General features: G+C 38.1%; 1 protein-coding gene across 2 annotated transcripts; it reads right to left on the reverse strand.

Annotated features, from left to right (window-relative positions):
• Window positions 1–3,742: 3,742 nt before the first annotated feature.
• Window positions 3,743–25,581, reverse strand: LOC111152066 (interferon related developmental regulator 1). Of its 2 annotated transcripts, none has more exons than XM_022510356.1 (12): window positions 25,238–25,581; window positions 20,571–20,675; window positions 20,340–20,424; window positions 19,561–19,685; window positions 17,691–17,848; window positions 14,776–14,826; window positions 14,481–14,659; window positions 14,283–14,391; window positions 11,103–11,237; window positions 6,780–6,908; window positions 6,255–6,350; window positions 3,743–4,041 (listed from the first exon to the last, which is right to left on the reverse strand). In XM_022510356.1, the coding sequence occupies exons 1-12, from the start codon at window positions 25,326–25,328 to the stop codon at window positions 3,952–3,954; spliced, it is 1,353 nt and encodes a 450-aa protein (XP_022366064.1). In that variant the 5' UTR covers window positions 25,329–25,581; the 3' UTR covers window positions 3,743–3,951. The 2 variants fall into 2 exon arrangements, with proteins under 2 accessions (XP_022366064.1, XP_022366065.1); XM_022510357.1 differs by lacking the exon at window positions 3,743–4,041 and adding an exon at window positions 5,128–5,542.
• Between the last annotated feature and the right edge of the window lie 450 nt (window positions 25,582–26,031).

A 26,031-nucleotide genomic window follows, 5' to 3' on the forward strand; every position in this document is an offset into this window, starting at 1 on the left:
TTGTCCTTGAAACATTTTGTATGTCAGTGAGAAAATAGTGGCTTCACAGAACTTCCTTTACATTTTACATTCAGTACAGACCTCACCCTACTTTTAGGGGAAAGGAAAGCCATTTTCTTAGGCTTCATCTGTACCAGAGGACCAATTCATGCAGAAGACATTATAACTCATAACTGCCTGTACATTAAAAACCTATGCCAAATTCCATGAAAAATGAAAATGTTTGCTGTTAATTACCAGCCTGTTTTTTAAATACTCCCCTGACTACCTGATCTGTCTTAAACCATCAAATCTTTGAAAAAATAATAGAATGGCCTCATTTTGAGCATTTACTGTTTTTCTCTCTCCTATAGTCTTACATGCCTGTGAATTATCAATTTCCTCCAGGGATGAGGAAAATGGAGTCTAAGCAATTCCTTACACCAAAATCTGAGTAAAACCATTTTTTTAAAAAAGATTTTATGTTTTTGAGAGAGAGAGATAGCAAGAAACATGAGTGGGAAGAGGGAGAGAAAGGCTCCCTGCTGAGCAGGGAGCCCGAAGCAGGACTCCATCCCAGGACCCTGGGACCATGACCTGAGCTGAAGGCAGACATTTAACCAACTGAGCCACCCAGGTGCCCCTGAATTTTTAAACCAGTGAAGGGGCTGAAAGTTTTTATAGCTTATGACCAATTGTCTCCCAATTCTGGAGAACTGCATTAAGAGCAAGAGGACACACCTCATTTTATCTATTACATACCTGAAAGAACACATCAGGAATAGTTCAAAGCCACAAGAAAATAGGTATTCTCACCTGAATTGTTTAATCTGGGGGCATTTTTAAGTATTTGGTTTTTATTTCAAATACTTTATTCTATCTAGATCCAATTCCCAGAAAATTCAGTGGATGCCACTTGAATCATGGAATGCTGGTTGTTCCAAAATTAATGCTTGAGCCTCAAAGAACTTAGTAGGCAGGGACCATTTTAAATTCCTTTAAACCAGCAAGATTAACGAAGAATCAAGGAATGAGCTCGTCTGTCATACACCATTTTACTACTTCCAAGAAAACTCAAACATTTGTATACACTGAATCCCCATTAATCCTTGTTGAGCAAACATCCATAAATTGCATGAAAATGTATCCACCTACAAACGTAAGAAGCAGATAAACACTCATCTCTTCTTCCTCCTAAAACCCCAGCTAAAAGGCAGAATAAAGATTTCAAAACCACAAGAAAGAAGATAGGAAGAAACAATACTGAACAATATTTCAACAAATGTATTAAATATGGACGAGACCGTGGTTGTTAGCCTGCCTTCACAGGCCTCCAGAGGACCATCACTGATGAGTGAGGGAACCTGCAGGGTCCAGGCGGGCTCAAGAATTGGAGGCAACACGAAGTATGGAGCGAAACACGAGCAGGTCATTTCATGAACATTGGAAAACTACATTATAGAAATCCCCCAGAAAGAAAAATGAATGAAAAATAAGGAATCCAGCAGCTTTAGTTATGTCATGGGGTTTGGACACAAAGAAAAGTGTATGTGCGTGTGTGTCCAGTTGGGCTTTTTTGGTTTGGGGAGGGGTGCAGTGCGGGGCAGGGTCAAGAACTTACGAATTTTATTTTCCAGATTGCCAGGGGTCACCAAAGCACAGTATCACACAATTTTAGAACACTAAAAAACCTCTAACAAAAAAAAAAAAAAGAAATCAGAAATAAATACTGTGCATCACAACACTTTCATTAGAATAGAGCAATGCCTTTGAAAATCTTGATTATCTACCTTAAGTTTTATATACCAATCCATACTACCTTTAAGACATGTAGTACTCTCAAAGTAAACAACCTCCCATGCACCCATTCCTGGAGTTACTGAAGGAAGTGTTCCACTTCAACAATTAAGTAATCTAATAACCAAGACACAGGGTCCAGGAAACGCGAACTCCAATCCGAGTGAAAAACAAATCCCAGGATGATGAAGTCTCAGGAAACAGCTGTATACATGGGTAAGAAAGAACTTAGTTTATACTGAAACAAGTACACAGTAGAGCTTTGACCATGTCAAAAATAGATTTAAAGTTTTACCTATTTGGGACTGTTTTGGAAGAAGTAGTGATGTGTATGTAAAACCAAGACAAAATGTTGGGAACAGAAACAGAAGCACAGTGAACTAGTTCGGGAATGAACACAGAAATATGGTCGCTATAATACAATGATGCCAATTTAATGAAAAAATACTGGGAGAATGAGAAAAAAGTAAAAAGCCAGAAACCTTCATCTATCAAATAGGAAGCTGTCAGATGTTTCTAAACATAGCAAATTAATAAATAAGCAGTATAAGCCCCACTCAGAAATATAAAACCAAGGTGCTAGGAAAAACCTCAAGGCTGAAATGCCCCCTAAGAAATGGAAAAGGAGGGACGCCTGGGTGGCTCAGTTGGTTAAGCAGCTGCCTTCAGCTCCAATCATGATCCCGGCGTCCTGGGATCGAGTCCCACATCGGGCTCCTTGCTCATCAGGGAGCCTGCTTCTCCCTCTGCCTCTGCCTGCCATTCTGTCTGCCTGTGCTTGCTCTCTCTCCCTCTCTCTCTCTGACAAAAAAAAAAATAAAATCTTTAAAAAAAAAAAAAAAAAAAAAGAAATGGAAAAGGATGGTGCCAGGAGCTAACATTTTTCCTTACAATCCTTGTGGTACTATTAAGCTATGTATATAGATCGCTTTAATAAAAATTCATTATTTAAAAATATGTATACATACAGGAAATTGAACATTTAGGGGGGAAAACACTACTTGCAATCTCTTTTCCACAATTCTCACCTACTTGGGAGCACAAGGAGGTGACAGCATGCAAACTCAAATTCTGGATTCCAAGGCAGTCTTCCTCTGCACAGATCTGAAGGATGCGCCACACATTCACAGCAACCAAGAGCACCCCCACAGGCCAGCCGAGCGCAGCAGAGGGGCCCCATCAGACCTCCCAGAGATGTGGAAAATGCAGGAGAGGAAGAACACTAGTTTGGGAAGTACCTTCACTGATTTTGGTTCTTCTCTACACTGTACATGCTTCCCCACCCCTCCTGCCTCTTATTACTGTTCTCTGCACTAAAACCAAAGAAATCAGTAACTAAAATCCCAGTGATATGCTACAATATTATTCTAATTTTCCCAATGACATTGCTACTTTTTTTTTCATTTATTTTCATGTTGTCCAAATATACAGAGTAAGTTTTCTTCTCACTCTTTCCCTACTAGCTTGGTCATTTTGAACTCTACTTCAGACCCAGAAATGTTTCTTCTATTAGAAAAGAAGCACTTTTTATGTGAAAAGATCTTTATTTCAAAATACAAGAATATAGCAGATAAAATGTATTAGTACCCTCAGAGGTCAAGGTTAGCAGCCTTTCTGGCATATGCTAATTGTTCATGAACTCCCATAGCTGGAATGAATAACCTTTAAGTACATCTGTAAGGTCTATTCTGTAAGGTATAAATTCTCTATGTTGATCCCAGTGACAAAATTAAATTAGGTTCCATTTAAAAATTAAAATATAGCAGCTTTTCCAGAAGAACTAGCTCCCAAAACCGTATCCAGAACTCACCTATTTAACAACTTAAATACCTTGTATATTTACAACATTATAATCAATATTTTTGGACAACCACAGTATAGGAAATTTAACCTTGGGTAATAATTTTCCTCATTATGAAATCAAATGAAATATCGTTATTTTTGCTCTCCTCATAAACAGAAAATGGCCAAACATTACATTTTATTTATGTTTATGTTTACAGAGAATATTCAATAATCAGAACTCACCATTTGTAATACTGTACATTAAATTATAATACTGCTACAAAAGCTATCTATGCTGACCCTAGATAAAAACTATCCCTAGTTTAAATACATTAGGAATTACCAAAGGGGAAAAAAAAATTTAGAAAGTGGTCTTCCAATCCTGAAAAGCTAGAAGAATTCTCCAACATCTGCTCTCTTATCTCGACATTTGCTTCGAGCTTTCGTTCGAGCTTTGAAGGCTGCAGAGTTATACAGGTGCTGAAATGAAGGAAAGGAAAACACATGCGGATCACTAAAATTTAAGATACTCTGATAAAGGATGAATTAAAAATCACAAAGCAAAGAAATGAGCTAACTCAACCTTATCAATTTTAAAAGTTTATAAAGCACACACAAAGAACAAGGGGGAAAATTAACACATAATAGATGACAGATATTCTGTATTAAGAAAAAGTATTATTCAAATATGTAAAATACCAAATTCCAACAAAAAGTTTTTTAAAAATGCATCAACATTTAATCTGATCAAAGAAAAAAAAAATTCATGTACCAAAGTGAACAAAATACCCAAAATATCCAATTAATTAAAATAGCAAGGAAAAAAAATTAGGCTCCATCTTAATGCCAATTAAACTAACAAATGTTTTAAATCCTAAAATTCAATGCTGTCAAATATGTAATAGCTATATACCTTCATTCATTACTAGAAATAATTAAAAATGACAATAATTTTAGAAGGTAATTTGGCAGTACATATCAAATAAGTCAGAATTGACTCTGTATTCCCATGTACAGATTTCTTCTGAGAAAAAAATTCAAAGGAGAAATACATGTAAAGATGCTAATATTAAAATACTCATCAATTATATGACCATAACAATGATTAACTATAGAGAGTCTATAAAAATATAATTAAACAATTCAGGGGCACCTGGGTGGCACAGTTGGTTAAGCTCCAACTCTTGGTTTCGGCTCAGATTGTGATCTCAGGGTGATGGGACTGAGCCCCACACTGGGTTCTGCACTCAGCATGGAATCTGCTTGAGATTTTCTGCTCTGCCCCTCCCCCAAATCACACACTTATGCGCTCTCTCTCTCCCCAAATAAAATCTTAAAAAAGCATATTTATATATAAGATATAATTATATATATAATAAATTATAAATATATTATATTATATATAATATAATAATATATAACATATATTATATTATATGCTATATATAATATAATATATAAGTTATATTATAATATAATTTTTATATAAGAAATATATATATAAACATATATATGAGATAAACATATATATTTACAAATATGTATATATGATTAAGCACTTCACACCCACTAGTATGGCTATAATTTAAAACAAAACAAAAACAAAAAAGCTAGAATAATAAGTGTTGATAAGGATACAGAAGTTGAAATTCTCATACACTGCTGGTAGGAATGCAAAATGGTACAGGACCTACAGAAAATGGTTTGGCAGTTCCCTAAAAAATTAAACATATAACTACCATATGACCCAGCAACTCCATTCCTATACCTAAAAGAATTAAGAACAGGTGCTCTAATGAAAACTTACAAATGTTCATAGCAGCATTATTCACAATGGCCAAAAAGTGTTAAACAAGCTCAATGTCCATCAATGGATGACTGGATAATCAATAATACTCCACACCATGGAGTATTATTCAGCCCAAAAAGGACTGAAGTGCTGGTATGTGTTAGAACATGGATGACCCTTGGCAACATAATGCTGAATGAAAAAAACCACACAACAGGTCACATGTTATTTGAGTCTATTTATACAAAATATCCAGAATAGGTAAATGCAGAGACAGAAAGCACACAAGTGGTTGCCAGTAGCTGGGGGGAGGGGGGGGGAGAGGGGGAGAATGGGAAGTGAATACTTAAAGGTATAAGCTTCCTTCTGAGGAGATGAAAATATCTTGAAACTAGACAGATAGCTGTACAACATTGTGACTGTACTAAAAGCCCTGAATTATATGACTGAAAACAGTTTGTTACGTGAATTTCACCTCAGTAAAAACATAATTTAAGGATTTTTGAAAGGTTAAGTGAAATTATAAGTAATGTCACAAACTCTCTAAGCCTGTTTCCTTAACTTGCAAATGAATCTGGTACTTATTAAGTAGGTTTAGTTATCTGATACAAAAGCAGCACTATGTAATATTTATTCTTTAATAGAAGTTAACAGAATAAAGGAAAACAAAAAAGGAAAATTTCTATATTAATGGGACTAAGGATAAAATTATTCAATACAACCCCTCTGTACTCTAACTGCAATGAAGTTTCTACAATTTTAATACAGCTGTTGTGTCTGAAACAGCATGAGGCACTCGAGGCCCACAGACTCCACTCAACACCTATCGCCTGGTAGAATCGAAGCATCAGCTCTGCTTCTCTTCAATGCATTTGGTTCTGATGAGAACAAAAACAAAACCTACCCTTTCAAAACGAGAAATCTTCATCGTTTTAAGTGTTGCGGCATCAAGCATCACAGGGGGTCCAAGTTCAAATACATTACGAAGGAATTCATTTGACTTGAGTAAAATAGAAACGTAATAAAGCTCATTATTAAACATCAGCTCTTTTTTATATAAGGTGAAATGATTAACAGAAGTAATGTGAAGCTTATAAATAAGAACATAGGTCACTTATTTTCTGTTTCTCTTTGTAAGACTAAATTGTTTCAAATGCCTTGAATCCAGTAAAGTTATGAGAAGAGCAACAGCGCTCTACCGAATTTATAGATGTTCCACCGGATTTATACAATACAAACAGAAGAGTTTCTTACTTATTGAATTCTACTTTAAAATATAAATGTAAAATTGATTAATAAAATGTAGTTCTGTATCATCCTGAATGCATTCTGCATATCCCGCTAACTTCAAAAGCCCATTCAGTGAACTGCATTCAAAACTGCTCCCTAATTTAAAAGCAAACACACAGAAAAGAGGTCACTCACTCACCTGCAAATGATACTGCATCCCTGATCCAAGAACTTCCTTAAAGGTGTCATAGGTATGTTTTTTGACCCAGCAATCAATATACATTCGTTCAGGGCCAAATTTAACAGTTTCTGCTGGAAAATCCCGTTCCTAGACAACAGAAGAACCAAAATTTTAAGAGGAATTAAGAGGACTTAAAGAGATCCTACATAAATACAATTTCTAAATAGACACATTTACGTGCTGAGGTAAGAAAACAATATGGTTTAAACTGATACTGCCATCCCTGAGATGTGAATAGACTAGAAATTACTATCCTAATAAGGGTGTAGAACTTCATCTAGTTGTCATAGACTTGGCACAACTGAGTTCAGATAAATCTTACTGGCAAACCACATTGTTGTGAATGTCTTTAAATTTCAGTAGCACTCAAGAAACCTCAGGAAACAAACTGAGGGTTGCTGGAGTTGGTGGAGTGGGAAGGATGGGGTGGCTGGGTGATGGCCATTGGGGAGGGTATGTGCTGTGGTGAGTGCTGTGAATTGTTTAAGACTGATGAATCACAGACCTGTACCCCTGAAACAAATAATGCATCATATGCTAATTTAAAAGAAAACTTGAAGGAAAAAAAGTTATCTCTACCGGTCTACAAATGGGGGGTGAGGTGGGGAGGGAAGAGGAGGAGGTATCAAAGATAAGATGACCCCACACACCAGTGGTGAAACCGAGGGGAAGCAGGGTCAAGAGAACACAAACGGGGTTAACAGACCAACCAAAAAGAAGAGGACCAGCAACCAGGCGGTTCCAAGGGTTTAAGACCAGGCTTATTAAGAAAATGAGAGCAGGTACACCTGGGTGGCTCAGTTGGTTAAGCATCTGCCTTTGGCTCAGGTCATGAATCCAGGGCCCCGGGATTGAGCCCCACATCGGGCTCCCTCTGCCTCTGCCCCTACTTGTGCTGTCAAATAAATAAAATCTTTAAAAAAAAAAAAAAAGAAAGAAAGAGAAAATGAGAGGGAATAGGTGAGTTTAAGACTTCAGAGATGGAATAATTTTGCCAGAAGACAATTTTATAAAGTATAACCCTGAGAGAGAATCAAGTGAATGGAAATAAAGGAAATGGAAGTAAAGATCACGAACAAATACAGGATAGGGTTTTCCAAATGCACAGGAGTCACACAGACTAGGGGCAAAACTTGGGAGGAAAAACACTGGCCACTCCATTGTTTGATGAATCATGACTATGAAAGAATAACCAGGAAGAGAACAGCGGGTCACCGGAGACAGGATAAAGAGACGGAACTTGATCACTCCAACTGTCTTCCCCACACCTACGTAGCCCCCTTCTTTCCCAACAGACACAGCATATAACATGGAAGAACAGAATGCAAACTCCAGACTCACACAAGTATGCTACTCATTGGCCTGTCATTTTGCCAAGTAATTTAACCCCTTTGGGTCTGTTCCCTTGCTTGTCAAGTGGGGCTTTCCTCCCTCTACCAGTTATTACAAGTGTAAGACAAAGTCTGTGTGTGAAGCACATACAGTAGCTGATCTGTTACAACAGCTCAAAAAACCCACAAGGGTTCTACTATTTCAGCCTTCCTTATTTCAGAAAACACTGAGACACCAGGAAAGAACTCCCTCTAAACTCAACTGCATCCTTACCTACTCTTCTCCTATATCTCTCCAGTTCAAGGCAAATCATACTGTTTCCATCATACTCTCAACCTTTCATTTATATTTTAAAATGCTCCCTTCTCCATGGCTTTCTCCTCCCATAAAATGCATCCAGCATCTTAAACAAGACACAGTAACACACCCTCCCACAGTCCGGTGGTCAACTCTCTTCCCCTTCCAATTATAGCCATGTTTAAAAAAAGAACAGTCGTGTTTTAAAAAAGAACAGTCAAGACACCCCATCTCCACTTCTTCACTTCCCATTCTCTTTTCAATCAATCCCCATCAAGCTTTCCTGCCATCATTCTACTGAAGCTGCACTTGTAAAGGTCACCCACCAACAACCTAACTGACAAATCCAATGGACACTCTGACTCTCTCTCACTTGCCCATCTGCAGTACTTGGACCTGTTGAAAGATACCACAGTGCAGTGAGTTCAAATTCCAGCTTTCCTACTGGAAAGTTCTTTATGCCTTTAGTAAACTCCTTTTTCCTTAAAAAGTTAATTCTGTTGCTTAAGAGTTATAAAGGAATTAAAATAAGAAAACTGTATGTCAAGGTACCTAACCTATTAAATGCTTGCTAACTTGAGAAATACACAGTATTAAAAGAATGACTCCTGAATGAAAAGAAATGACAGGCAGCAATAACTATGCCTAAAATGGAGAATTCTCCTCTGTAGCAGTTTAACAACCTCCATCCATCCAGGAAACAGGGTCCTTCAGAGAAAACTGGCTTCCAGTAAAAGCAAAGAAACAGCAACACTCAACAAGGCTGGAAGGCCAGACCTTTCTTTGGCAGGTATAGTGAAGCAGAGCTGGAGCACAGCGAAGCCGGTCAAAGGGCAGGGGAGGAAGAGAAATCCTGAGACGGAGGGGAGGAAGAGAAATCCTGAGACGGAGAGGAGAGGGTGTTTAAGGTCTGGGAAGGAGAGCACCACAGGTCAGAATTATGAGGCGAAGAAAGGGCTTTTACTTTTTGTACTGCTGGGCAAGAGCGACGGGCACACAAAAGACCTGTTAAGGCTGCTTAAAGATTTTACTTATTTGAGAGAGAGAGAGAGAGAGCGCGCACGAGCAGGCTGAGGGGTAGAGGGAGAAGCAGGCTTCCCGCCAAGCAGGGAGACCAATGCAGGGCTCAATCCAAGAACCCTGGGATCATGACCTGAGCCAAAGGCAGATGCTTTACTGACTGACCCACGCAGGTGAGTAGTTTGCAGTCATTCAAGAAAATGGCTCAATTTGAGGATACCACCACACTAAAATTTTAAGATCAAAAGGATCAATTGTTAATACAGATGTCTGCTCAAGTTCGGGAATTTTATTCTGTGTTTTAGGTTATAAAAACCAGAGTAAATATAAACTACTACTCTAATTAGAGTTAGCATTAACCAAAATGTTCAGGTCCCAGAAGACCTCTATACTTATACCCTAGGTTATACTTAGATTAAAATGAAGAAAGTAGTTCTTAAGTAGTCTCTGTATGAGAATCATTGGAACATTTCAAAACTGGACTTGAATGGGGTCTTAGCATCTTTATTTTTTTAATTCCCATTCTAAGTTTTCATATACATGTCAGGTTGATGACTCTTTGGTGACATACTAATTCTTAAATGAACTGCCCTATCAGATAGCAAGTATCTGAGATATTTATTCTTATATCCAAGAAATAATTCTTATCTAGCTAAGAAAAACAAAAAACAAAAAACAAAACAAACACTTTGGTATTCTCCACAGTAAAACTGCTCTTACCCTGCAGTTCCTTTTAACCATGCATTCTATCCAAATCCCTGAAAGTTTCTAAATCAATTTATTTGCCAGGTAGATTAAAACAGGTTAGAAGACTATAGAAGATACTCAAGCATCAGACGATTTTAAACCCTTATTTAAAGGCTGGATTTCATCATTTCTCGGCTTTTGGCTAAGATCAAGTGTAAAGGTTGGATTTCGTTATTTCAGTTTTTAGCACTCAGGTTTCCCAGACAAAGGTCTTTGTTTAAAGTACTGAAGGGTAGGCAATAATTTACCATTCACAAAAAATACCACCTTTAAGCACCTTTGCTTAAATGATGGCAAGTACAACAAAGTGAAACACACTTTTTTAACTATGAAATTGTCATATTTTTTAACCTAAAAAAAAAGTACCTTTATGCATCAGAACTAAATTCTCCTTTGTTTAAAAAAAAAAAGAAAGTCATCTTTATGTATGTAGTTAAAAACCTTGCTTAAAAGGAGGAAACTGTTTTGTCCAAAACTGAAGTTCAATCAAAAAATGACCCAAATTGTCCAGTTTAGCCTAAAACAATCTCATCTCAAAACAAGTAGCACACGCCTGGCTGGCTCAGTTGGTGGAGCATACAACTCTTGATCTCGGGGTCATGAGTTCAAGCCCCATGGTGGGTGCATCGAATCTACTTTAAAAAAAAAAAAAAAAAGGTAGGAAGGAGGGGCACCTGGGTGGCTCAGTGGTTAAGCTCAGGTCATGATCCCCGGGTCCTGGGGTCAAGCCCCAAATCAGGCTCCCTGTTCAGTGAGGAGCCTGCTTCTCCCTCTCCCACGCCCCCTGCTTGTGTTCCCTCTCTTGCTGTGTCTCTGTCAAATAAATAAAATCTTTATAAATAAATAAGTAAATGAAAGTAGCCATTATAGCATTAAAAGACCTACCTCCACTGCCCTCAGGATGTCTCTGAACACCGACCGCTGCTTTCTCTTGTCCACTTTGGCACGGTGCTTGTTTCCATCCGTAGCCAAAGCCCTAAGCATCTGGGTCAAAGAGTCCATGTCTTCGTAAAAGAAATCCTGGTCAGGAAAAACAATTTTGTTTAGTTCATTATTGGGTCCTCCCCCCAACCTTTCCTAGTGCTAAAAGAGAACACTCTACTTTGGAAAATACCCAGCAGGGGTAAAAACAGCACCACAAATCTCTGAGCTCTTTAGAGATCTTGGCGCACAGGAACACATTAACGCATTTATAATATCATGCCGAAGTTTTAATCCAGAAATGCTGACTACAAGATGATATACTACCACTAAACAATTAACATTCCCCCTCCAAGTATATCCAGATACATTCAATAAATATTTAGTGCGCTCCTACCATATTCGAGACATTCCTAGGATTTCAAAGTAGTTCCATGAAACCGAATACCACAAATACCAACATAGCTTCTATCCTTTGGCTCTTCAGTCCCCAAAGCACACAACCCCGGAATTCCAAATATTCTTATTCCGAAAGTACAAGCTATCAGTAATGCCTAAAGCACCTAACTTCAAATATACTGGACATATTTCAAAAAAGCAATACAATTTAAATCTGGTGCACAATTTAAGTAATTAAATTACTCAAGTTAAGAAGATATTTTAATCCCTTTTGAAGGGAAGCCACAAAATGTATTACTATTTGCTATTACCTTGATATGACTCCCCTCCAACAAAAAATTATCCAGCCCAGTAATATATCAACAGTGCAGAGATTGAGAAATCCCACTATAATTGATCTCTGCCATCAGTAAAACTCAATCTAGTTTACAGTCTGAGTCAATGAGTTTAATACAGTATTAACTTGGAAAAATTAAATACTAAATATTATAGGGAAACATATCCATAACATGTTGGGGCATTAAAAAGAAAGTAAATTTAAGACATAAAAATAGTCCATAAATAGCTTCCAAAAGCCAATTTACTAGAGTTTAGGGTAACTCTACAGTAAAACTATATACCCAGGGACAAATGGGCTCTTGGAGATACAAATAAACACCTCAACTCCTATCAGTAATAAAAAGAAAACAGCGTGATCATTATCACAGAAGGGTGTGTGTGTGTGTCTGTGTGTCTGTCTGTCTACCTTGTTCTTGCAGCACTTCCCATGTCAGGTTAGGTGGGGACAAAAAAGGAAGAACTGGGGAAGATCTGTCTATATTCTATTTTGGTATAGTTTCCTGAGTCAGCACATTATGTGGCTCCCAAGACCTGTAACTCTGCCCAGTAAATAGTCTTTGTTTTATTATAGGTTATCCCAGAGAGCCCCTAAAAGGCCACTACCAAAAGATCACCACCAGGAGGGGGATGTAATCCTCACTTTAATGAACAGTTACTGTAATAGCTACCACTTACACTGTATCTATGTTCTCAACAACCCCATGGGGTAATTACTACTTTATTCTCCATTTTAAAGATACTGATACTGAGGCATAGAGAAGTCGCCCAACATTATCCAACTAGTAAGGGTGGAAAAGAGATTTGAACCCGGGAGTGTGGTGCAGAGTGCACTCTTACCTGTTTGGTTGTAGAGCGAACACAGAGAGCTCTCACAAACAATTCCTAATTCTTCATGTCAACTTATAATCGTTAGCAAAAGGCTCTGAATATTTCAATGCCATGAATTTGCTTCCAAAACCCTAATTTAAATCAGCCTATGTATTCATCAACACATGGTTTAATTTTTTGAACACTCCTTAACTACCCCCACTACAGCCACACACTCACTCCTTTCAAAAAGCTTACTTAACAAAAATAGCAAACAAAACGCTAGGTTCTGTTTCGTAACCCAGGTCACTTCTGTCTTTAAACAAATAGTTACCCAAACTTGTTCAATTTTATCTGAGTTCTCCTAGCTCTCTCATATGATTTATTATACCCAGAGAATATAAGCTACGTGGGCAACAATAAAAGTGTATTTACAAAATTTTTTAAAAATTCAACATGTATAACTTGAACTGCCTTATTACTTTACTTTTAAAATACACTTTAAAGGAAAAAGAAAAAGAAATTACCATTTCTGGCCTGTAGAAGAACAGAAGATTAAAAAAGTGGGACATCTGGCTTCTATGCCTTGAGGTTAAGGAGGCATTAACTAGCGCAATAAAATTAAATTGATTGCTAAACTTGAGTTCAATTTCTCACATAAGTAGATTCATTCGCTACTGAAAGCATTAATAACTTCTTTTCATTCCCACCCTGCTATCCTTCAAAGAAAAAGGGAGAGGCTGGGGTAAGCCTAAAAAAGACACTTCCCAGATATTTTTAAACACGGGACTAGAATGGAATTATTCATTGTTAAATAACATATTTAATTCCTGAAAAGGTTTCATTCCAGAAATATAATCTTTGTTCTTACATTAAAAAGCAGCTAATAAGTAAGCCAAAGTTCACAAGAGAGGATACAAACCAGGGTGACCAAATGTCCCAGTTAGCTTGAAAGGAAAGGTTTCCTGGAACACAGAACTTTCCGTGCTAACCAAACAACAGAACCAGGCGAACTGGTAAAGCTGGTCAGCTATCACAAACTCAACTACTTTTGAGAGCCAAACTGAGGTAATAAACATCCATGGACGGACAGTCGGTAGGGAACTGCAAAGCGCATAATGCCCAGTCTAAAGGGGGATGTTTGCTTTCAGCTTTGGCTTAGAAAGGTTAAACAACAGTGACTAAACTCATTTGATCTCAAACCTATGTCGACTAAGTATTTCATCCATTTGTCTGACATTTATTATAAAGCACTCATGCCTGAGTCACCTTACTATGGCCTGTGTCTGAGACATCCAAGCAGAGCCGCACAGACTGCCGTAGACAACTCTCTCCACAAGTAACAGTGTCCCTAAACTTGAGTTCTACAGACAGCAAGAGTTAAGTGTAATAAACGACTTAAATGTTGCTCTACCAACCCCTACCAGTTTACACTCTTAAAATTTTTATATCACCACTGCCAAGAAGCAGGGCAATCAGTCACTTGATTCTCAAGTTGGCCATACTCCAAAGTTATCATCCAATTCTTAATTATGAATATAATGGTGGAATAATGGTCCTTGAGACACAATCTTTTCCCTCTGTTCGTCAGACACTTACACTCTCCATCCCTCTGGCCAATTCAAACATAAGTGCCAACGATTCACCAGCAGCTATTCTCATGTTGACATCATCAGAAGAGAGGAGGCTTGGAAGTTTATGGAAATGCCTAAAAAACAGTTAGTCATTACTGTGTGAACATAACCAATCATATCAATAAATGTTGTTTTTATAAAATATGAAACTAAGAGTACATACATCTCAAGCTTTTTCTTCACTTCACTGATTGGGCATATAGTCAATAATAATGTCCATGCGAGAAGAGCGCTGATATGAAGCACTGTATTAGGGGTGCTGCAAATAACATTTGTGTCTTTGTCTTTGAGATAGGACTTGGTGAAGATACTTTCCAAACATTCCAGAGTTGAATACAGCTCCTAATGCATCAGAACATGACGTAAGGTAAGGTAACCACTTTAAATTTGAAATGTGCAAGTATATTAATTAATTAATTAAATTTGAAATGTGCAAGAGTAAAGGGTGTTCTACGTACAGTAATGTCTTCTGTAGCAATAAAACAGCAAACACCAAAGCAAGTTGCACACTAAAAAGAAAAAAATAGACATTAATGCTGGTAATTTTTTTATTATTTCTGTATTTTCCTGCTTTTATAATTCAGTGTGAAAATTTTCTCAACTACATGATGACACTGCTCCCAAGCACAGAATAAAAAGAGAAAGGGGTGCCTGGGTGGCTCGTGGGTTAAGTGTCTGCCGGGGTCCTGGTATAGAGAGTCTGCTTCTGCCTCTCCCTCTGCACAGCCCCCTCTATGCTCATACTCTCCTTCGCTCTCAAATAAATAAAAATCTTTTTCAAAAAAAGAATATGAAGAGATAAAGAATATAGGATCAAGAGTTAACAGAAGTGGATTTTAGCCCAAGCTCTGCTACCAAACCAACAATGCGACTTTAGGAAAGTTATTCAATTTCTCCTGGGTCTTCCTTCTTTAATCCAGCAGATCCTTTTTAAACTTCCAACTCCAACTCAAAGACAGAGATGAAGTTTGCACACTGGAGATAAAGAAGCCTACTCTGTTAAAAAACCTTTAAACACATTAAGTTTGTTATAAGCTTTTAAGTATTTAAAACCATTTATATTCATTCATCTCTTTTTATAAAGACTCTACTATGAAAACTTCTAAAAGAAATCAGTTTCCAAGAAATAGCAGAAATCTAAAATTTAATTAACTATCCTCAAACTTGCCACCTAAAAAGGGGTCTAATTCATTCAAATTTCACTTTTTTCTGCCTATGTTGAAAACCAGTCAGGAATCCTATAATTTCCTTTTGTTAGGGGAAAAGAGATTAGATAAATGATGACACTACAGGACTACCATGGTTTAAGTTACCTAATAAAATGGAGCTCAGAATACAAAATTTATATACAATCTGCTTGCAACATAAACAGGAACCATTAGTTTTCAGAACACTGCTCTACACAAATAAATCATATGAAAACAACTTATAATTTGTGAGATTTCTGTATTCTCCATTTCCCTTTTCGCCACATTTTCAGTAAAATCCTCTCATGTTGTTCTAAGTGCCACTAAAGCGTGAAGTCTTTAAGTTCACACAGCCAAGTTCCTGGTATCATGAGGATATTTGCGGATTAATCTGCTCGGAGTCATTATTTTATTTTCATTATTTCATCCTGGTAAAACTGGATATTGCTAAAATTAAAAAGTAGTCGAGTTATTATTCTCAGTAACAGAAACTTTCAATCTGTAATCCCTCATCCTAAACAAGCAGCAGAGGCAAAGCCACATCTCTCCTTTTGATGCCTCTAAGAGAGAAAAGATAGCTTGAAAACTAGAACTGCCTTCATTCCTTCTGCTAATATGAGGATTATCAAGTACTTTTTTAAATTCATAGCAAGCATCAAACATATTATTTAAAAAATGACAACAAACACACATGCAAGGGAAATTAAGGGTTTACTACAAGTATCCATGCAACAGTGTTTTCTGTCAAACATTTCAAAAATACCCCTATAGTCCTGCATGATTTAAAAGTTTCATGAAAGGTGGCGCCTGGGTAGCTCAGTGGGTTAAAGCCTCTGCTTTCGGCTTAGGTCATGATCCCAGGGTCCTGGGATCGAGCCCCGCATCGGGCTCTCTGCTCAGCGGGGAGCCTGCTTCCTCCTCTCTCTGACTGCCTCTCTACCTACTTGTAATCTCTGTCAAATAAATAAATAAAAATCTTTAAAAAAAAAAAAAAGTTTCATGAAAACCCAAAAAAGGGGGATAAAAATGTAAACAGCAAAAGCTTAATTAGCTATTTTGGGATTATGAACTGTTAGAGGGCAAGAGATTCCTGTGAAGTCACCAAAATTCTACTTTTTTTTTGCCTCTGGGGAAACAGCTTAACTATTCCCAGCCTCCATATAGTTGGTAAACCAAGGAACCAGCCACTAAAGTGATGCATTCTGGCCTGAGCACCTGTCTTTTTTCTTTCCCCATCTTGCCACCATAGCTGCCATAAGGAAGACGTAAAGGTAGGACACAGAGATGTGGATGGATACCCAGGGACTCTGCCAACTTACACAGTGATATGAGCAAGAAATAAATTTTTATTAAGCCCCTAAGATTTCAGGGTTTATCTGATAGAAAGATCAATGTCATCTAAATGTAATACTAAATAGTAATACCAAAGAGAAAGCTAATGTGAAAAGTCACTATTAAAACTATTAGAAAGTCTCAAAGCTGAACTGGTTTCTTATTAAAAAAAAAAAAACAAAAAAAAACAACAACAGCTTAACATTCAAATCTACTAAGATTAAATTCTTAAGATCCATTATGATTCAAATCCACTTTCAAACCCAGAAAGATGTTTGTGATAATTACCTAAGCACTCCAAAAACAAACAAAATCCACAATCTAAAGTCAACTGTCATGAGTAACAAGTATCAAATAATTAGAGAATGAAACATGGTCTTTCAAACCTCATGACATGACTAGATGAGTATCTCACAAGTTACAGATTCCTACGAAATAAAGCATTCAGCTTTTTCATAGGGACTTCTAGGCCACAACAGCCAAGGTTTTTTAAAAATACCTATTACATTTCTTAGAATAAAAAAATGACCACCCAATAAGCACTTTCTGTATCATTTAAGTTACAACAAAAATTATTCTTCAATCATCCTGAAGAACTCAAGATAGTATTTCCTATCAGCTTACGACCTTTGATTTCGAAGACTTCGAGATTTGTTCTATCTGGGATATTCTATGGTATCTCAGAAAATTTAAGAAAACAATTGTCCTATTAAGTCTGCTCAAAGTAAAAGATAAATGCAAATAAAACGTTAATTAAAAACCTATTATTTTAAAAAATGTAACCTAGACCATTCATCAGAGTATCTGGATGTCATGCCTGGACAGACTTATAAATTAAAAAATCATATACTTACAGTTTGCCTAGCCTGGATACTAGCTGTTCCATCACAAATTATTTTCTTTAAGACTGGTCCAAGAGTTTTTAAAACCTCTTCACTTTCAATTCCAGGGCCCAACTGAACACAAAGAACAGATGCTAATGCTGCAGCCGCACGCTGCTCATCACTCTTACCTAGGAAAAAAGCAAAGGTACACCATGAAAAATTGTTCTGAGAAAACTTATTAAGACAGCAATTTCCCAAATTTGTACAATTCACCGAAATATTATTTACCGTTTATATAACCCCATAATATGCTAACATGAGCTGCAAACCTAGTGACCTCAAACTCTGGAAACCAACCTCACCCTACAACCACCACTTGTTAGCCAAATAAATGACTTACAACTCTTATTCTCAAAACGTATTTCTTCAGCAGTGAAATGGAGATTAACATCTGTCTTAAGGGAGCACTGTAACAATTCAGCAAAATGACGTGTTTCAAGCTGAGCTGACCTTCCAGATCTTTCATGTACTCATAGAACAGTGCTCAGGTAGACTCTGAATTAGTTTCTCAACCATTTCAGATGTATGCAGCCCATGAAGTAAACTAAACCTTCAAGGTTTCTCCTTCCCCAATTTTTTTTTAAACAAATAAGGGATTAAAAATAAAGGATTCTTGGGGCGCCTGGGTGGCTCTGGTCGATAAGCATCCAACCCCTGATTTCACTTCAGCTCATGATCTCAGGGTGCGGAGATCCAGCCCCGCATCCAGCTCCACACTCAGAGGGGAGTCTGCTTGCCCCTCCCCGTTCTGCTTATACATCCATGCTCTCTCTTTCAAATAAAATCTTTAGAAAGAAAGAAAGAATTCTTTAAAACCATACGAAAACTGCAGATACCAAATTATTACCTGACAAATTAAAAATCTATTAAAAAAGCAGATTGGAATGGAATTTTTAAAGGTCATCTAATCCAACTACCATTATAGGAAACAGTCTCAAAAAAGTTGGCTCTGCTATCAACTATACCACTAAGAAGTTATATAACCTTAGACCAATCTCACATTTCCTAGACCTTTATTCTGTACAATGAGAGAGATGGAATGGTTGAAAAGTTTGCAAATATCCATTCTATTGCAAAGCTTTCACCTGCGGTAAAATGAGAAAAACAAGAAGATAAAGGTAATAAGCTCATTCAATTTAAAAAGAGCATGTGTGCTTCCCACATTTCTGGTGCTAGAAATATTTTGTTAATAAAGACCTAATGATAGAAGGTCATTATTCTCATAATGTTCTTACTTGACAAAATAATTAAGCTGGCAGCCCCAGATCCTTGTAATTTTAGTGGTTCCTAAAACTGAAGTTTGTTAATATTAGACTTAATCTTCAAGGTCTCTCTTCATTCTTAAAAGTTCTATGATTATAATATGACTTCCAGAATCTCCATTACAAAGTTCTAGAATTTAAACATTTCAAGGGATATCCTGAAAATGATGTCATCCACAGGTATGACTGAGGTTTTTAGTAAGTGCAAGGGAAAATGAGCTATGTGATTATAATACTTCTTAAATTAGGAAAATGAAGTAGGATGGCTTTTTCAATACCTTTGTTAAAATCTGACACAAGCTTTCAAGATTTTCTTATACATGAAAATGACAATCACCTGTTCCAATATAAACATGGATGACAATCCATCACAATCCTAGTTTCAAGCTGTTTTTACATAAACAAAAACAAAGCTTCTAACAAGTCTCATTCTGAATTGAATAAGCATAGTGTATTCCTTGACAACTTTAAAGTTAAGAGTGAGCCAATCTTCCATTTCCATTAATAAATATTACTACAAAGAAGGTGGCAAATTCCTTTTTAGTTCTGTGCCTCTGACTCAAAAATAAGTATATTACCTTTTTTCAGGCAGCGTTCAATGCTGTCAGTCAAAGTCATTCTTCTTTCCAGAATAAATTCATAAAGCATTTTTGAAGCCAGTGCATTTTTAATACCTTCAAGAGCTGCTTGCCTTGTCTTCGCACTATTTAAAACAAATCAGAAGATCAATCTGGTGTGTACCATGGGTTAACAATGACTTATAAAAACTACACTATTTCCCTCTCCATTTCTCTTTATACATTTGTAGATTGTTTCTTTCTATAGAATTGTCATCAAGCTCTATCCACAATTCACCTCATTACACAGAAGACATATTCTCCCGTATTACATATTTAAGCAAACTCACAATTTTTTGATACTACAAAAGTCTGGACTTCGCATTTGCATCTTTAGGGCTTTTTACTTCTGTTTAAGTCAGCTCTAGAACTACTACGAAATAAGAAAATTTAGCTTTGCTATTTTTCACATCTGCAATAAAATTAGTGGGCAAGAGGCCAAAGTTTAGCTGTTCTTTCCAGCTGAAGAGTAACTTTTAGTCCAACAAACCCATTTCAATTGCAATCAAATACAGTTATATGCTATTTATTATGCTAGAATAATGACTAATCTGAGACAATCTAAATTCTAGTGGCATGTTCCTATCTACGTTAAAAGTCCAAAGGAACAAGAAACATTTAAAGATCCAAAGTAAACAAATCAGGCTTTAGAAAAATATACTGTTAAATCACAGAACTGCATATAATATACATAGTGGCTGATCAGAATCACACAGAACGAAGTTTCCAGTATCTCCTACCTTTTATCCAGGGTCAAATCAATGAATCCCTTCAATTTGTACTCTAAGTCTTCTTGAGTTCCCTCCTCATCAAGGACTTCTGGTCCTAAGGAATAATATAAACTTAACATTGTTAATTTAAGTAGGAAAAAAGCAGATAGGAAACAGCGATAGTGTGCCTTAGCTATAAGAATTCTTTTACCTAAAACATCTTTTTATCTAAAGTTGCAAATTTAAATTTAAAACTCATACCATCTTCAGCAAAACTGGAAGGATCGCTGTAACCACTGCAATGGCTCATTGTTTCAATCGATGCATCCTCATCACTAAAAGGTTGAACATTCCGATGCTGGCCACCTAGTAGGTAAAAGAGGGTGGAAGTAGATGACTGTGCTGCCATATGCTCAAAATTTTCACTTGGGAATTTTTAAATCTACTTAGGAGAAATTTGGTAATGAAAACCCAACCTTATTTAGAAGGGATGATTATGCTACAAATAAACATATTTAAATATTCTAAAATAAGTCAATTCACCTGTTTTTCAGACTACTGTTTTACAATATAAATCAACTTCAGAAATGTATCAAAAACTGGTATTATGGTTGAAAAAGTATTTCCAAAACATGACTTCATTGAAGACAATAAAATATCCAGAAATAGAGTATGAAATAATAGGTCATAAGAATAAGTATATTTTTCAAGGAGAATGACTGAGCCTAGTAAACATAAACATGGTAAATGGATTAATTTTTAAGTTACACACCTTGTGTGAAGAAATAAGACATTAAGAGATGGTAGTTTTAAAGATAACTTGAATTAAGCAAGGGGAGAGGGGGGACGCCTGAGTGGTTCAGTCAATTAAACATCCGGCTCAGGTCATGATCTCAGAAGCCCCATGTGGGGCTCTGGATGCTGGGGTCAGCACAGTCTGCAGTCCTCTTGAGACTCTCTCCCCCTCTGCCCCTCACCCTGCACATACACACACAAACACACACACGCAGTCTCTCTCTCTCTCAAACAGATAAATAAATAAAATCTTTATTTAAAAAGGTGGGGGGTACGCCTGGGTGGCTCAGTCGGTTAGGCAGCTGCCTTCGGCTCGGGTCATGATCCCAGTCTCCTGGGATCGAGTCCCATATTGGGATCCTTGCACAGAAGGGAGCCTGCTTCTCCCTCTGCCTCTGCCTGCCACTCTGCCTGCCTGTGTGCTCTCTCTCTGACAAATTAATAAAAATAAAATCTTAAAAAATAAAAATAAAAATAAAAATAAAAAATAAATAAAAGGTGGGGGAAGGAATAAAATAGAAATTGTGGTTTTTGATATAGTAGAAAAGCCTGTTAGATGATTCACTTTTAAAAGAAAGGTTAACATACCCAACAGTTTAAAAACATCAGGGCTGTTACTAAAAAATAAAATCTTTTTTTTTTAAAGATTTTATTTTTTGAGTAATCTCTACACTCAACTTGGAGCTTGAATTGACAACTCCAAGATAAAGAATCCTATGCTCCACCAACTGAGCCACCCAAGAACCCCAAAATAAAAATCTTTTTTTGTAACTAGAATCTTTCCTCAAATTAACTTAAAAAATAAATCCAGGGTGCCTGGGTGGCTCAGTGGGTTAAGCCTCTGCCTTTGGCTCGGGTCCTGGAATCGAGCCCTGCATCAGGCTCTCTGCTCAGACGCTTCCCCCTCTCTATCTCTGACTGCCTCTCTGTCTACTTGTGATCTGTCTGCCAAATAAATAAGTAAAATCTTCAAAAAAAAAAATTTAGTTATATTTTGTTTTGCAGGAATTTAATAATAAAGTACTGCTCTGTCATGAATTACATTCAGCGCTGAGTTACAGTACGTCCCAAAATCTGCCCCAAAAGTGACTTTGAGTCACCTGATTCACCTTTGAGTCCAAGTTCCCTTATCAGTAAAATCAAAGATTGTACCAAATATCACCAGGTGCCTATGTTCAAGAAATTCATGTCACTTATTCCCTTAAAAAGAGGTGGTTTGTTTGTTTGTTTTCCCAATCCTCTATGTTTAAGCTTCCTAAGTTTAGTATTTGGGTGGTATTTTTTAATAAAGTTTTTTTTTTAATCAAAATACAATTTGGCTAATTTTTAAATCAACACAAGATGACAAGCAGCCTTCAAATTTGCTTGCTATTCCAAGGGAATAACTTTGCTAATAAAGGTAGGACGGCATAAAAAATAAGCTAAGAAGCCAGACTACCATAACATATTAATCAGAGTGCTTAGGCCAGGAATAAACAAATAAACCAAGACCTATGACATCATACTCTATTTCTGGATCTACCTTCATTGTCTTCCATGATTTGAAGTCATGGGAATAGTTAAGAGTCATCTGATTTCTACTAATACACATTCACAAGTCAATTCATATTTTCTACTTTTCATATTCATATTCTACTTCTAAACCGCCAAGAAGAGTACTCTTACACACCTCTTACTCAACTCCTTTCCCTAAGTCTCAGTTTCCAAGACTCCAGGAAAGAGAAGTTAAACAAACAACAACAAATCAAGAAAAAGAACCCTGTATGAATGCCTGATATCTAGATCAAATTCACCCACTGTGTGATCCCAAGTAATATTAATTAGGTAGCACTCTAGACATAAAGTCCTTATATCTTTGGGGGTTTACTAACAAGGTTTTGTTCTTTCATTTTTTAAAAAAATGCTCTCTTTCAATTAAGTGCAATGAAAAATAAGCATACTTGTCAATTTTATCAGCTTTCTAAAACCTTGCATAACTTAAAAGAGAAAGAATTTAAATGGAAAATCAATTAAAGTGATAGGAAACATGGTTATCTTTTTATTGTACATGTTAAGATCTCGTTTGAATCCCATCTCTACTGGATGTCATTTAAAAAATACCAATAAAGTAAATGGCTTTTAAGTAAGTACAAGTTTGTGACAATGTTCCATCTCTTCTAATCAGTTATTATTTATTCCTTTATTTAAAAAGTAATACATCCACATGGAACCAAATTAACGTTTTAAAAAAGTAAATCCCACTGCATAACCAACTTATCAGAGGTAAGCACAGATAACAAGTCCTAGTGTAAATTTCCCAAAATATTCAAAGCCTGTACAGTTTTATACACTCAACGAAGAATTCTTTTCCATTCGTTTGAATATGCTAAAATTCAGTGTTTAAGTTTACCTTTTCTACTGAAAATAAATTTAAAAAAAAAAGGCAACAGCAATAAGGCTGATGAGAAATGAGGAAAGAGGAGAGGTGAAATTTGAAAAGTAATCCCCCACCACCACCTGTGGTTATTCGTTAGCCCTAGGAAGAAAGGAAATTTCAGAGTTTCTGAGGGGATAAAGATTTGTTTGTGATTCGAGGAAGCCATGAGTAACATCCGTTACAACTTTTAAAATGACTGCTTGCTGCTTCACCATCATCTGTTCCACCAACAAAAGGTAAAACTTAAAGAAGAATAAAATGAATAAGGACCTCCCAGACAATTCAAATTGACTTCAGAGGAGGAAAAGCTAAAATACAGAAAATAGAGGTACCCCCTATTCACACTGAGCTACAACAAACTAATTTTGTATTTTACATCTTGATCAAGAATGAATTTCATGAGTATCGAGGGCATACAATCAAAATAAAGAGCAACATAAAAGGGGGGAAACTGCAACTATAATTCATTTCTATTGTCAATTATTAAATGTTTACTACAGAACATAAGTTTTCATGCTGCTATAAATCCTACAGGAAAGCGTTTTAAACGCCAGTTTCCTATTATCTTTAACAAGAAAACCGGACTATTCATTAATGAACAGAGGCGTATCATTACGAGGGTCGGATCAGCAATTGTGTTGACAAATACATAATGGTTAGTACTAGTTCTGATGAGCTGAAGTCTGAGAATTCCAATGTTTAACTTCAAAATCTCGACCAAAAAATTACTAAATGAGATGATTTCACCCAGTTTAACTTAATACTCGATTTAAGTTTAGTGGTGTCTCATAAGACTTTCTTTTAGGTCCTTTTCCCCTAACCCTATAGTTAGTAGTAGAGAATCATGAGTTCATTTAAGCACCTACCCATCCAGGAAAAGCTTCAACGTTGCAATGAGAACACAAAAAAATCTAAACTTTTGGCCAATTGCAACCTGAGTTCCCCACCACCTCGCCCATCCCGGCCTCAGGGGACAGAACCTACAGAACGCTGCACAAAGGAAAACGCGGTTTCTGCCCCCCCGGGAGAAGGTCGCTGGACCACCCCCGCAGACGAAGCGGGGGCGCGGGGTTTCTGCAGGTGCCAGTTTGTAATAGAAATAGACCCTAGGCTCGGACAGTGGCCCTGAGCCTCCACGCCTCCGCCCAGCCAGGTGGACACGCGGGATGCTCAAGGCGGCAACGGGATGGGATGCCACACCGGCGCCTCTGCGTCACCCGGGCCGCACAGCGCAAGGGCGGGCCTCGTGACGCAAGAGCAGGGCCAAACGCGCCGGACCTTTGGCATTCCCCAGAACTCCACGTTGGGGTCGGTGGGTCAAAGGCAACCACTGACAGCAAGACGCAAATCCTCTCTTGGCCCCACCCTCCGTCAGGGTGAGCTCTGAGGAGCAAGCACCGCTTCTGAGAAGAGTTCCTCTCCCGCCCAACAATCCGTCACCCCGGACCCGGATCCACTCTCAGGCCCTAGAACCTATTCGTGCCGCCCCTCCCCGCCCCCAAGGCCGGTGCCAAAGAGTTCGGTCCGCAAGCCAGATCCAAATCGCGCGAGGTACTGCCCCCACGGCACGCTGGGAATTGTAGTTCGCCAGTCAAGCAAACAGCGCGGCCGACACATATGACCAGAGGAATGGAACTACAAATCCCACGGCGCCCGAGGTTGAGCCTCGCAAGCCCAGCCGGCAACTGGGATGTCGGCGGCGGGGATACCCCCTTACCTGCTGTCGCCGCCGTCGCTGCAGCTGCCCCTGTGCCGCTGCCACCACTGCCACCGCGGTGGGGAGTGTTCCGCTTCTTATTCTTCGGCATCGTGGGACGCCCGGTGCCGCCTAAACTCGGAGCTTAGCGAGGATCAGCCGATGGAGCTGCACTTTTTACTCGTGCGTCTGTGCGGCGGGCGGCTAAGAGGCGAGTCTTCAGCTAACAACAGAGGCGAGAAGCGGCGGGGGTACGAGCGGGCGGTGGCAGCAGCAGAAATCCCCGTGAAGAGCTGTGATCGGAAACGATACATGTTTCTCTCTAGCGCGGGAGCTAAGGCGGGGCGGGCTGGGCCACGACGCCTTAAGTAGCAAGACCGCCGCCTGTCGTCACCATCTGTGGGCGGGACTCGAACTCTCATTAGCCAATCCCTATAGATCTCCCCACCGGAGTCCTACCTCCGGCGACCGATGGATGCTGACTACCAATCCCATGTCGCAAATCTTCCAGCGGCGAACACCGATCAACTCCTCTCTGCCGCACTGAATTCTGGGAAATGTAGTAAATCTTCGGGGGGGAGTTCTCCTGTCTCCGCCCAACGGGCTCTTCTGCGCTCTTTTCTCCCTACTCGTGCCCCCTCCCCTGCTTCTCAGCCGCCCCGCCTCGGAATAAACTGAGTTGTTCCCGGGCGATGAGCAATGAAGCCAGTATGCCTGATGACGACGGCCAGCTTCCAACTGGGAGCTACGCAATCAGCTTAGCTCATCTTTATCTCGCGGGTCGCGTTCTTCTGTTTAACCTCTCCCCTGCTTCC

Source organism: Enhydra lutris, unplaced genomic scaffold (genome assembly GCF_002288905.1).
Source record: "Enhydra lutris kenyoni isolate GAN:26980312 unplaced genomic scaffold, ASM228890v2 scaffoldscaffold27, whole genome shotgun sequence".
Lineage (NCBI taxonomy): Eukaryota > Metazoa > Chordata > Mammalia > Carnivora > Mustelidae > Enhydra > Enhydra lutris.

What these genes read in the sequence shown, in the direction of transcription:
- LOC111152066 (XM_022510356.1), bottom strand. Translation starts at nt 25,328, where the DNA reads ATGCCGAAGAATAAGAAGCGGAACACTCCCCACCGCGGTGGCAGTGGT. An exon ending in GATTTGACCCTGGATAAAAG is followed by an intron (nt 19,686 to 20,339) that starts GTAGGAGATACT and finishes TGTTTTAAATAG; the next exon opens with TGCGAAGACAAGGCAAGCAG. An exon ending in TTGCTACAGAAGACATTACT is followed by an intron (nt 14,660 to 14,775) that starts GTACGTAGAACA and finishes CTGATGCATTAG; the next exon opens with GAGCTGTATTCAACTCTGGA.